Raw genomic sequence first — 14,588 nt, forward strand, 5'->3', positions numbered from 1 at the left:
TTAATACTATTTTTAAAAGATTGGATAGATTAGAAAACCTTGTTAAAAAGGAAGATGCAAAAAGGAAAGGGGTGATTAGTCTTGATCTAATGAGGGGTGATCGCCTATTGAAAGATCCGGAATCTGTTAGCAAGGTCATTCTGGGTAGTGGGCCCAATACTGCTAGCAGCAGCACACCAACACCTAAAGCTGCACCAAAGAGTAACACGTAGGGAAAACTCAAATTGTCACGAAATCACTGCAAACGCCAGCAGTAGCAGCTGGCTCCTCTAGTCTTAATAGTACGACTAGCAGCACATCTAAGGGGGGGCCCCATTCCAACTACCACTAAATCAGGAGTAGCAACTAATACTGGCCCAAATAAGGGCCATGTTGCTGCCCCTAGGCCCACACAATCCCAGGGCCCTGCCCTCCACCTACCCCCGGACGCATGTCCATATGTCTTAATCCTAGCAGGCGTACCACCACTTAAGGAGGGTCAAGGAGAGTCCTGGGTCCAGCTGAATAACAAATGCATTGACAGGCTGTGCAAACATAAAGGGGTAGGTCACGACATCTCGAAAGAAATTCTGTCAGCACGTCGAGTAAGCTGGGTTGGTCCCTTATTTAAGAACATCTACGGTGATTGCATCGTTATTAATTTCAGGCACCCTGGCACAGCTAAATATATACTTAGCAATAATAACATTTACCCTGGCCCATCAACCGTCATAACCTCTCTACCATTGGGCTACTTCTATAGGCCCCCCCCCCCCAGAGAGTACTTAGCCAAACCCCACCTCCATATCCATTATTTAATAGATATAGCGCACTATCTGAGCTGGGCACCTTGGACTGACCACCACCACCAAATACACCCCCTGATATAACTGTCAGTGACCAGCCAAATGTGACTGTTTGTGTGGAAGAACTATCAATCTGCACTGATGTAATGGTACCTATTGGGTCTATAGTGCTTGCGTCACCATTTAATTATTGAACATCTTCCCAGGGCACCACCACACACACAACATCTGACCACCTAACCGTTTTGAGCTGGAACATATCGGGTCTCAATGCAAAAATGGAAATTAGGGAATGGATGGATTTGGTTACCAAGTTCGACGTCCTAATGCTACAGGAAACTTTGTGCACCAGCCCCCTGCTCCAAGAAGGATACAGTTGTTTCAATCAAATTGTACCTATTCCGGCCATGGGCAGACCTAGCGGGGGTTTATCTATCAGGGTCAAGATAGTGTCCGGAGTTAAAACTGAAATAATGGTAACCAACAATAAATCTTTCCAAGCAATGATGTACACCAGCAGTATAAAGCTATGTCTAATCAACTTTTATAATAATGATTTCACAACTCGGCCTAATGTTAATTTTATAAGATTATTTGATTTTATTGATGAAATTGCTGATGGCCAAAAATATGGTAAATTTGATGGTATCTGCATAGGAGGTGATTTTAATGCACACATTCACCCTAGAACTCCTAGCTGTAAAAGAGGAGAAGAATTGCTCAATTATTTAGCCACACGAGACCTAGTTAATGCTATGGAGAGGGCAAATACGACTGTGAACAAAGGGCCTGTAGCCACTTATGTAGGCCGTGGGAGTTCAACTACAATAGACTATGTATTTCTATCCTCTTTGTTAGGGGACCTTTTACTAAAGACCGGGGTCATCAGTGCTCCATGTAGTGACCATTATCCGATTTTAATTAATCTTAAATCTATTAAAAAACAGGGGAAGCACAGAGCAATTGGGGCAAAAAATTTGGTGGCTTCCACAGACAATCTGAGGGTGATCTGGAGGGGGATAGATAACAAGGGGTCTTAACTCGTATAATCAAAAAATACCCCATATTAGTGTCTGTTTGTCTATCCACTGATAACCCTGAACATGCCATCATTGAGGCTTTCTCAGGTCTTTGTAAGGCCGTAAAAAAGGAGATTTCCAAACCAGCCCTATCTAGTAGCTACAAAAACCCAAGGTGGTTCGATACCTCATGTTCGAAAGCCAACCGGGAACTCAGGGCTGCCCTCACAGCAGATCCACGGGACCAGTCCTTGGTTAGGAGATTGAGGTCTAGTTATAAGCGTACTCTAAAAATAGGATCAGAGGAGTTATTAAAAGATCACTGGGACTCCCTTGTTCGCACAGCGTCGTTGAGAGACACTACCGTGTTCTGGAGCGAGGTTAAAAACTTAAGATCAATGGGATCGAATATCACGCCCATAAATTGTAATATATCTGGGGATGTGTGGGTGGACCACTTTTCCAAAATCTATGAGGTGCCTCCTAATTCTACGGGTACCGCCTACCCTTTAACTCCATTGAATATCACCATAACGGAGGTGGAAGACACCATTTCAGAAAGCGGGGGAATAAAGCTCCAGGGCCTGACGGTTTATCTATCGACCAAATTAAATCTGAACCTGACTTCTGGGCACCTTTATTGTGTAACATCTTTAATAATATATCACACACCCCAGTCCCAGTAACATGGTCAAATAGCATTATCGTGCCTATTTTTAAAAAAGGCAATAGATTGGACCCCGGCTGCTATCGCCCGATATCTTTAATAGATAGCACCCTGAAGATTTTAGGTAGGGTCGTCTTCAGCAGGATCAGAACCTGGGCAGAGGATAATGCAATTTTACATCCATGTCAATTAGGTCTTAGAAGCAGTGTGGGAACTGTGGAGCAATGTCTAAACTTAAATTTACTAATGGCCAAATATAACATCGCCAAAAAATCCCCCTTGTACCTAGGTTTTATGGATTTAAGTTCTGCCTTTGATTTTGTTAATCGTTCTCGCTTATGGTCAGTTTTGTTGAATTATGGTTTAGACGATCCCTTGGTTTATTGTTTGGCCCATTTGCACAGTGACTTGAGAGCCCGAGTTCGATTGAATAATGATGGTGAAGTCTCCAGTGATATTTTAATTGGCAGGGGGGTCAGACAGGGCTGTGTCCTGGCCCCCTTGCTTTTTATCCTGTATATAAATGAATTAAGTAGTTTTGTGTGTAAGCTAACAAGTGATGTCCCGCACGTAAATGGTAAACCACTTCCCGCCCTTCTTTATGCGGATGACGCGGTCCTCATGGGCCGCACACCCAATGCACTGCGCACTTTAATATCAGGATTTGGCACGTACATGGCAGACCTTGGCCTTCGTACGAATATTTTAATAAAATATTCATAATGTCCTGCGGCCCCAAAAAACACAAAATTAATCAAATTTGGTCAGGGAATAACGTCTTAAAAAGCACTTGCACTTTCCCATACCTAGGCCTGTTGTTCTCTGATTCTGGATCTTGGCAACCTCATGTTGCCCAGGGGAGGAATAAACTGGGCAAAGCTATTAATTCTATAACCTCCCTACGCCAACCTAAACATGCAGAGATCATTATACCATTACTACAAATCTATAAGACCCAATGTTTACCCATAGGAACCTATGGTGCTGAGGTGTGGGGATATTCAAACTGTACTAATATACAGGTCGAGGAGAACAGATTTTGTAGGAAGGTTTTAGGGGGAGTAATTTCTGCACCAACTTTTGTGTGCCACATGGAATTGAATCTCCCCTATACAGAGGATTTTATAAGATCTAGGCCTGCACTGTTCTGGTTGAAAATATGGCTGAATCCAGTGGCTTCTCTGACTCGTGATATTATCTCGGATTGTTTAGAAAGTGACCGGGCCAATTATATACCATGGCTCAGGGCCGTGGAGAGAAGCCTAGCTAGCGTGGAGCAGGGGAATTTATTTACATCTCCCCATACCATCGAGCGCTCACACAAGAACTTAGTAAAAAGGGCCTTCTATGATCTCTACAGTAATGAGAGGAAAAAGAGTGAATTGGCAAAACCGGCCATCATAAGGTACTTACCTCTTTTGTCACTATGTGACAGGCCGCATCACATGCCTCAAGACTACATGTGTAAAAAGATGGGCAAATGGAATAGGAACTTGCTGTTCCGGTTCAGAGACTGGAGCATTAAAAACCTCTTATGCTTCCCGCTGGGTTTTAACAAAAATTTGGAAAATCTAAACTGCCCTTGTAACCGAGGTAGGAAACAAAGTCTTTTACATTTTACGTTATTTTGTGGATTTTATGTAAAATATACCAAACATTATTTAATCCCATACTTTCAAAAGACTTGCCGGACGAATTTCAATTTAGCTTTTGAAGACTTACTGATGCTAAGCTCTGATGAAGTAATCTTCAGGGTCAGTTGCTTTCTTAAAGCTGCTGTTCGATCACGAGCATCATTGAATATGGCCTGATATGTTTTGCACTATTCCCTGCTTAGTTTGCACATTGCTCATTTGCACTAGTGGCTGTTTTCCTGTACATATTATAGTCCCTGACCCTGCACTTTTGCGTATTCAATTTTAAGCATTGTATACTTTGTGTAAATACCATTTTTGTCTGATATTTGTGCTTTATGTAATGTGTATTTATATGTAACATGTAATGAAGGCTAATCGCGTCATTTTTTATCAATTTGTTAATGTTTTTACTGTGTTTCATGGTTGATGTTGTGATTTACAAGCACTTTCATGGATGTTTTTTAAATCCGAATAAAGATCTTTGACTTGACTTGACTCATTACAGTCAGTGAAAGACTAGATATCAGAGGAATTGTTGAACTAGTTAGCTTCCGGTTTGGGGGTGGCCAAGCTGGACATGGTATACTCAGTCAGGAAGGGGTGATTTACAGCTCTCCAGGATGCTGCATGGTCATTAGAATCGCTAGTGCATACTAACTGATCCCAAATGTCGACCTTAAGGGAGTTTTTCCCTCCTTCAATACCAACTTAGTTTGATCTAGAACTCTGCATCTCCGACATAACCCTCAGGCAGTGGATAAGAGCTTTTTTCAGTTTACAAGGGGCTTTTGAGTATGCCTCGTTAAACCACTGAGGTCTAATAAAGGCATAGGGGGCTACGACTACAGGCAACTAGGGCAGACTTAACCCCTGATCAAATAACCAAGAACGCGATAAGAACATTCTTGGGACAAAAATCCAGATCAAGACAACATTAAACCTCTTGGCTATACTGGCTAAAAAGAATCCCCACAGAGTCCCTCTGGGTAGATTTTAGACCACCTTTAACGTCTACCTTGGTCCGTGGGTGCCATGTGTTGCAAACAAGGAGTAGGTGAGAAAGAACCCTGACTCTCATATTTTAGTACCAGACTTAAAGGATTAGGATTGCTTCACCCTGTCCATTTGATCTGGTAATCGCCAAAGGAACTAGAACTGACTTTGAGATCAGGATATGATCTACAATTGATTCAGCACCTCTGCTGACATACGTGGGAGCTGCCTGGACACTCTGGATAATCCGGTTCTGGGAGTAGATCAGACAATTTTAACTGCTCTCCTTTAGAAGAGTGTTCAAAATGAGGCCAAAGGATCCTGAAAGGCAAAGCAAGGCTCTGGGTGGGGAGGTATATTAAAGTCACCCATGACCTTTGTCCGACACCCTTCTTGCTGAAGCAGCTCCACCAGGGGCCAAAGAGTTCTTACATTTCTCTATGACTATACCCTTATTAAGACTAGCTTCAGAATGAGGGGGCAACCATTAGGCTTGCAAACATTCACAATTGGCACCAGCGACTTGTCAGGAAAAGTAAGTAGGGAGGCCCTTACATAAGGGCAGTCTGTCTCCACCTTGTTAGCCTTACAGGTTAATGCTAGATAGCCAAATTCCCCTAGCGGTCCAAAGGACTGTAATTCAGACTCTGGTCATATCCAGATTGGATTATGGCAATGTGCTGTACAGGGGTGCGGACAAGACTTCTGTCCAATGCTTACAAATTGATCAAAATGCTGCTGCTAGGCTGCTCTTTCACTTACCAAATATTCCTCAGTCTCTCATCTGCTTCAGCAATTGCATTGGCTTTAGATTTCCAAGCATATCAAGTTCAAAGCACTGTGCTGCATGTTTACGGCCAAATTTGGCATGGCACCATGTCACATCCAGAAACTGGTACTCCCCATCAGCCCACTCTGTCCTTGAGATCCTCGAATCAAACTTTGTTCATTGTACTAAGTTTCTGCCTAACTCGTGTAGTAGGCCGTTCCTTTCCCTACTTAGGCCCTAAATTGTAGAATGCTCTTCCAGACGCTCTCAGAAACCAAGTAATTCTTCACCTTCCGCAAAAATCTGAAGACATGGTTATTCTAAGTCATTGTCCTGGGACATTCCATCTGTGCTTTTGTTGCGCCTTGGCTCGCCCATCGGGAGAAGGTATTACTGACCAAAAGAAGTGAACGAAATTATCTAAAGGAGGAGTGATATTAAGGGACCATGCATGGTTTTTGGAAAGCCAAGACTTGGTAGGATTTAATAAAATGTAGCAAATTTGGGTCCCTAATCTTAGAATCTAACCATGTTATGTTCCTTGATAGGAATCCCAACTGGTCACTGATATTGGGATCTGATGGGCTGCCTCCCATGTCGATTTCCATAGATTTTTCTTTTTTTTTTATTCTCGCTGCACTCTACATATAATACTAGGTATTCAGTCTATCCCCTCCAGGGTTTCAAATCTGTTGGAGACTGGCTAATAAGCAAGAATGTAGGCCTCTTCCCAGTCCCCAAGGAATTGTCTTGTGCTTTTCATTTGACCTTATCTTTAAGAAAAAGGCTTGAAAGATCATACTTGCGTGATCAGGACACAGGCCGGCAAACAAATGATCAAACAGGCAGGTGCGGCGGGAAACAAGACCAGTATGAAGACCGGGGCCAGAGAGGAAAGGTTTATCAGACATAAATACAGGACTTTTTTTGGAGCGGGGGGGGGGTGGGGTGACTCTACCCTACCCTGCCTCTGATGGGCGCAGAACCGGCCCGCCCTTTGCCTGGATGCTGTGAATATGCAAAAGCCCTTGTCTGCGCTGGTTGGAGGAGGAGACCCCAGCCCCTCAGCTGATGACTGGCTGCGCTGGCGCCATCTGAATTGAGTTGGGGGATAAAGTTCCCTGAGGCCACAGAGGTCCAGTCGGGTCAGACACCCTAAGTCTGCAATGCAAATTAGCTTGTCCCACACTGCGGGTATGCAAAAGCACTGGTCGGAGGAGGAGGCCCGCTCCTTCAGCTAATGACAGGCTGCGAATGTGCCTCCTGGCACGCAGAGAGTTTGGGCAGGATGTCCCCTTGGGCTGCAGAGGGTCCAGTTTGGTCAGGCAACCCAAGTCTGCAAATTAGCTTGTCACCTAACTAAAGTAGCTTTTTGATCCTGGCTTAGCAGTTTGGTCTGGACTGTTCCCATGAGGCACAGGCTCTATTTGCATATGGCTGGGTCTAAACTGGGGTGGCACGGTGAGCAAAAGAACTATGGATTTAACCCAGATCGCTTGACTGGGGGTGAATGTATGATTTGTTCAGCATTCCGTCCATCATTTGTTTGCGTAGCACTGCTCTGATGTGAAAGCAGTTTCTAGAGGGTTCAACCCCCAGAAGTATTTGAAATTTTTTTCTTCCCTGCCCTAGCCCCAGCTAGTCTGGGGTCTCAAAAGAGTTGTTTGAAACCCTTTGTGAGTGTGCTAAGGCAGTCTCTTTATGATGTGCAAGTGTGGTTGGTGACATATCCTCCCACCTTTCAAGTCAGAGATGGCCCATCCTCCCAACACCTGTCCCCCCCTCCCCTTTGTCTCACTGTCTAGGAGTAATAGACAAAGACCAACTTCCAGCTACATCAAGTTGTGTGACCTAGGATACAGGCTGTAGGCATCAAATGGTTAGGACAAGAAAATACAAAGTTTCTAAATTTGGCATTTTCAGAATTGTAACATAAAATCTGACTTTATTATTACAGAGGGTTTTAAACGACAATTCTTTACAGACCAAAACTGATAAGCCAACCGACTCCCAATCTGAAGTTGTCACTTATTAAATGTAATACGGTAACCCAATGTTTTCTTATGGAATAGGTAGGCCCCACAGTAGTGAAAACAACATTTTGGGAGTTTTTCACTACCAGGACATGTAAAACTTAAAAGTACGTGCCCAGTTTTTTTTTTATTTTAAATACAAGGCACCATTCCATGTGGGCTGTGTAGTGCCTCCCCTAGGGTTAACTTATATGTATGCAAAAGGGAGGCTTAGGGCTGGCAAATGGTTTATTTGTCCAGGTCAAAATGTCAGTGTAAAATTGCACACACTGGCTACAATGGCAGGTCCGAAACAAGTTTAAACGGCTACTAAAGTGGGTGGCACAATGAGTGCTGCAGATGCACTAGTAGCTTTTAATTGACAGACTCTGAGTGCAGGTGCCACTTACTAGATTTGTAAGTAAATTAGATGTGCCAATTGGATGCAAGCCAATGTTACCATGTTTAAAGGAGAGGACTCTGCACATTTCTCTGCTGCTAACCAGTGCTCAATTGCTTGCCTGTGCTCTAAGAGCCAACAAAAATGGGTTGAGAAAATAGGAGGGCGAAGGCAAAAAGTCTGGGGGATGACCCTGTCGAGGGGCAAGTCCAACAAGATCAGTTAACTGGTGAAAGCACCATATAATTTAAACATCAGAATGAGTAACTTGAGGTTAATGATCTTTTCTTGTTATTCTTGATATTAAGAAACGAAGTACAGATTTGCTGCATGTGGCAGTGCTTTAAAAAGGATGTGGTAACCTGCCATTGCCAAGTGTTGCTGTGCTTATGAAAGATTAAGAAGTGAGGAGTTTATTTCTTAAATGATCAAACTTAAGGTGACTGGTTAATTTTAAAAATAACTCTAGTGCTCAACCGGTTTAAGACGCCATATATTACAAATTTTCACAATTGATCAATTTTATGATTGACTGTTTTTAATTGGTGGATTGCCATTGTGAAAAGAAACCATTTTTTTCCTTTTGTTTGAATAGCTTCAGGAAGATGAGTTAAGAGATGCAGCGCTTCTGGTGTTTGCCAACAAACAAGATTTGCCAAATGCTATGGCTATTAGTGAAATGACTGATAAATTAACACTTCAGACTCTACGCAACAGAACTGTAAGTATTTATTTCTATAGCATTACTTTCCTGTTTCATCATTTAGTACTATGCCTTTTTAGCCAATTCCAAACTCTGCTTCAGCTTTGTTTGTTTCTTTGGGCGCGCCTATGATTATTTGAATCAACTATAAAAAAAAAGGAACTTTTCACCTCTCACTTGACTGACCTCACTAAAACGCACAAATAAACTGTGTTCCACAAAAGAATAATGGAACTTTCAAACGCATGCTTTTTGTTCATCCAGTGACCAAGCTCACTTGACCTGGGGAGCCTGTTTCCACTTGACCAACGGATATATTTATCTTGTTCCTGTCTGGCAGCCACGAGAGTGGTAGGGGAGGCATGGGTTAGGAGAGTGCTTAGTGTTCTGAATGAATCATTGGAATAAGTTAATGTTTGAGCCTTTTTATTCAGGAGCTATTTGAAAATCCTAATGGTTTGGAAAAATAAATGTACCACCTATGAAATCTTTAAAGTAGCATGTTTTTGTTTATAGGCCATGGGTTGTAGTACATGCAGTGTGCCCTGGATAACAGGCTTGCAAACACAAGGAGATGATGGGCGGAGTGCTGAAACTTTTCAGACACTCACTCCCAGTCATAGATCTGGGTTGAATCCATCCACGATCTTTAGCTCACTTTACCAACTCAGTTCAGACTCCGCTATTTGCAAACCAGTCTTGATCTTGTGCCTCATGGGAACAGTAAAGCCTGAACTGCCATACCAGATCTTCCCTGAACCGGAAACAAGCATCCTGGGACCGGTTTTGGGGTAACAGCCCTCTTCAGCCAGGCTAGCTTGAATTCAGTGGCAGTGAGCAAGGGACCCACGTCTAGGCATACCCTGCCAACGTAGGGGGAGCAAAGCAAACGGAAGGAATGATTGACGGAGCGCTGAAACTTTTCTGACTCTCACCCCCAGTCACAGATCAGGGTGAATCCATCATCGTTCTTTAGCTCACTTCGCCACCTCAGCTCAGACCCAGCTATATTGAAATCAGTCTTGACCCTGTGCCTCATGGGAACAGTCCAGCCCGAACTGCCATACCAGGTCTTCCCTGAACCAGAAACAAGCATCCTGGGACTGGTTTCGGGGTAGCACTCCTCATCAGCCCTCTTAGCACTGTAGTACTACAGAAGAGGCCGCAGGGGCCTGTGCGACCCCTTCTGCAATATAGATAGTGTCTGTGCGACCCCTTCTGCAATATAGATAGTGTCTGTTCTAATTTAAGGGTTGGTTCCTGCTAATGTGCCACCCTGAGCGCAGGTGCATATCTGCAGCTGCCCTCAGGGCAGCATAAATTATGTAATGCAGCACAGTGTTTCTGTTTGCACCTGGCGCACCTTACTAAAGGTGAGCCACATTGCAAATGGGAATTTTGCGCCCCAAGTATAATCGTTGGTGGCTAGGACATATTGTGTAACAGGCATACATCTAAATGGTAGGGCTCCCACTAATTTTTAGGTAAGTGCATACAGTTGAGCATAGTGAAACCAAGGAAGAAGAAAAGCTCATTTAAATAGCAATTCATGACTTGCGTGTCAAGAAGGAAGCTTGGGTTGCCCATAAACGAACAGTCTAATAGTGGTGAGACATGGGATTCTTTTCTTTTTAATTACACAGTTCTGCTTAGTGCATGACTACAATGCTGTGTGTGTGGTTTGCGCAAATACCTGGGTTTTCCTACATTTAAAATCTCATTCCTCACGAATGTATGATATAAAGCAGTCTCCTAGAGTGCCTATGTGCAGGACGTTCCTTGTGTTATGTACTATATAATCTTCGGGGATGGATCGTACCAGGGTCAGAGAGAAGAATCAAACCAAGTAGTGTTTTAAAAATCCTGTTCCGAAACATTTTTCAGCTGTTTTGAAATTTCGTTTTTTCTGAAATAGACTTTAATTTGGGATGGCCACGAATTAATAGAGGTGGAAGAACAAGTACTACTCTTGGATGTGACAAAGCCATCAGTCTTATTGTTGGTAGTAGGTGGGTTTTGTATGCGAATTAGCCAAGGTTTATACTGCAAGATTCTAGCTGGTGTAGGATGTTAGACAAATAAGACACTCCGCTAAGTATATTAACTAAAAATTATTTTCCTGAAAAAAAGTGATTCAGCAAAGCCATATTTGAATTTAAAGTGGCTTTCCCATACCCTACCCTGCATTTTAGCAGTTTAATTTAAATATTTGCAAATGTACACCTTATAAATGCATTTAAACATTCTTTCTGTGATTGCCGCCACAGCTGTTTAAGCAAGACATCTTTAAAATCAATTTAAACGTCTTTTTTTGTTTATGACTTACTTTGAAGCACAAACTGAAAATGTGTCAATTCAGCTTTCTATTGATTCGCGTCTGGCCTACAGTTTGTGAACACCCAACTTGGGTAATGATAGAAAATTGTCTTTTTATTATGATACCTTAATTGATCAGCTTGTTGTTTTCAACTGAAGTATGTAGGCTGGTTTACAGAACCTCTGATAAGAAATCTAAACCAAAGCTATGTTGGCATGTTTTGTTTTTTATTTGTCATAGTTTATAGTAATATCACTTTTGAAAATTGCGGTGGTTTCAAAATAAATTGTGCTAAAATATTTGTTTTACATTTTACAGTGGTATGTGCAAGCTACCTGCGCAACACAAGGAACTGGTCTGTATGAAGGACTAGACTGGTTGTCAAACGAGCTCTCAAAGCGCTAAATCAAACTGTATACCTTTATTTAACCAAGGACCTCTTTGAATGGACTTGAATTTTTGACTTGTTGCTACCAACCAACGTGCATCTCAGTTTGAATCTGGAGGTGGTTTTGACAGCAGTGTTTGAAACTATTACGTTGCCAAGTGTTTACTGATTTGCATATTTCCGCTGTAGTAATATGCAATGGGTAAAATCAATTTACCTTAAATTTGGGGTATGTTTTAAGTTTATGATTTCCCCCATGCCAAAAACCTTGATGCAGCAGTTGATCTGCAATGCACTCACTCAGTATCCCTACACTCACACTTGTCAGCATATATATTTTGTAGCTGGTTGTTTCTTACTGGTTTTCTGGATTAATCTTTCATGCCATTGGAGTTCTCTCTGATAGCCTTTTTGTGCTTGTCCCGCTACTTCTTCGAAGAGACCACATGATGTTTTATCAACCCAGGTTGTTACCCTCTTCTAAAATAAAGTTTAAAACCAAATGTTTTTGGACCAAGAACCCCAATAAACTTTTTTTAGATGTATTACTCCTTGCAATTTTAGTTTCCTGACAGCCTGTCATTACTATCTGCTAAAATTTTGCATTCCTTTTCTATTTATTTAACTCTTTGCCGCAAAAAGAAATGGAATGTTGCTCATTGCATTCCACTCCTTTTTCCAAAACACTATTTACATGAAATGCACTGAGGAACGTTTTTATTCGCCACTCCTTTTGTTAGTCCAGCATTCCATTATATTGGATTTGATGAATGAAAACAGATCAGTGCTGGCTTCAGAGAGCTCATATTGAGGTTGTCTTTCATATTGTACTTTTTTTTGTTAATGTTGCATGTGAACTTTTTGATATCAATTTGACTGTTTGAGCCGATCCTATCATAAGTTTGATTGTTTGTTGATAAACCTATATCTTAATTGCTAAAGACTTTTGAAAAATCACCAAATTTAAAAACAGAATCTCCTCCATAACCCACTTGAAAATGTAATTCCTAATAAAATGTAAAATGTGGACATCTTATGTATGTGTGTTTAATAGCTCAGAAGTTTACTTTGATTGTTGTGAGTTCTGAAGACAAGTCGCTGAGTTTAAAATTCTATTTGAAACACCCTTCTATTTAAAACACTGAAATAACCACCAGGTGATGTTCAGTGCTGTACAAACAACCTAAATAAATATACACATTCCTGCCAGAACAGGCACACGTTGATTCAGGGCACACTAAATCAGGGTAATTACTGTTTCACTTCTTCCTCTTTATTGGCATGGAGAGGAGTTGCCTACCTTTTTTTGTGAATTTGTTGTGAATCCTAGCAGCCAACTGCCAGTTTACTACATTTCTGTCCAGCGGTATTACCAGCTCTTAGGCCGCCAAGGTACTCCACAGCACCACACTCACACAAGCGAAAACACAGATAGGTTGAACCTGGAAAGGCACAAGGAAAAAAAGGACTATTGTTGAATCTGATGAATCAGAATCTATTCAGGCGATTAAAATAAGTCTGGATATCAAACACTTGTTGACATGTTTACTGGAGAAGCAAGAAGATGCTGGACAAACCCAGAGCGTCAACAGGGCGAACAGTAGGAGACACTGCTGGAAGTGAGGTCACAGGAAATATGGACACTAATCATATGTGGTAGATCGTGGACACTGACTGTCACTGAATTTCACGAGAAGGTACTTGAAGGAGACAGACTTGGCATGTAGGAAAAGTGACATCCACGTGGAATGCACTCTCCAGAGCAGAACACAATCGGCACTACAATGGCACATCAGTTAAAGAAGTAATTACAAATATAATGTATAACAAGTGGTGAGATTCTAAAGCCCCACACTATAAAGAAAAAAAAAGTGCTAGTCTCGATTCGGCCCTTGTATAGGGGGGTAAACTGTTAAAAGAAAATGAAAAAGAATTGTCTATAATCTATCCTTACCTTTTTTTCTAAATTTCTGAGAAAACTCGCTGGAAATGCCTAGCATTTGAAATTTGTGGTGCCCTTTGCAACTAGCTGGCAAGTCTGGTATCCAGCATTGCAGTCTTCCCTTGCACTATGATTTTATGGACCAACCATTCGCATTGGCAGAGTGGGGCATTTGCCATGAAGCATATATAAATACGGTTAGATTTTGTATTTGTAGTCTGTTCAGACGGTATGCACCTGTTACAACGCATTTTTTACAACGCACTACTGTTACAACGCATCTATTACAACGCAGATACTGTTACAACTCATGTTTTTACAACGCATTTTTTTACAACGCAGGTACCTTTACAACGCATACCATTACAACGTAAGTATTGGTAAGTATATAATTATATTTTAAATGTTATATGTTTGGGGTAAAGGGGTATTTTTAGGGGTTAGGGTCAGTTTTGGGTTTTAGGGTAAAGGGGTATTTTTAGGGTTCAGGGTCAGTTTTCAGTTTTTGGGTAAAGGGGTCTTTTTAGGGTTCAGGGTCAGTTTTCAGTTTTTGGGTAAAGGGGTATTTTTAGGGTTCAGGGTCAGTTTTCAGTTTTTGGGTAAAGGGGTATTTTTAGGGTTCAGGGTCAGTTTTCAGTTTTTGGGTAAAGGGGTATTTTTAGGGTTCAGGGTCAGTTTTTAGTTTTTGGGTAAAGGGGTATTTTTAGGGTTCAGGGTCAGTTTTTAGTTTTTGGGTAAAGGGGTATTTTTAGGGTTCAGGGTCAGTTTTTAGTTTTTGGGTAAAGGGGTATTTTTAGGGTTCAGGGTCAGTTTTTAGTTTTTGGGTAAAGGGGTATTTTTAGGGTTCAGGGTCAGTTTTTAGTTTTTGGGTAAAGGGGTATTTTTAGGGTTCAGGGTCAGTTTTCAGTTTTTGGGTAAAGGGGTATTTTTAGGGTTCAGGGTCAGTTAGTTTTTGG

At 41.7% G+C, this 14,588-nt stretch overlaps 1 protein-coding gene across 1 annotated transcript in view; it reads left to right on the forward strand.

Moving 5' to 3' along the window:
- The window catches only part of ARF4 (ARF GTPase 4), a 46,466-nt gene extending 33,747 nt beyond the window's left edge, over positions 1-12,719 (forward strand). Inside the window, exons 5-6 of the mRNA XM_086939112.1 lie at positions 8,878-9,003; positions 11,621-12,719. Of these exons, the coding sequence (XP_086795238.1) occupies positions 8,878-9,003; positions 11,621-11,707 (213 nt within the window). The 3' untranslated portion in view covers positions 11,708-12,719. The remainder of the gene's footprint in view (positions 1-8,877; positions 9,004-11,620) is intronic.
- Positions 12,720-14,588: the final 1,869 nt, after the last annotated feature.

Source organism: Lissotriton vulgaris, chromosome 9, assembly GCF_964263255.1.
Source record: "Lissotriton vulgaris chromosome 9, aLisVul1.2, whole genome shotgun sequence".
Taxonomy (NCBI): domain Eukaryota; kingdom Metazoa; phylum Chordata; class Amphibia; order Caudata; family Salamandridae; genus Lissotriton; species Lissotriton vulgaris.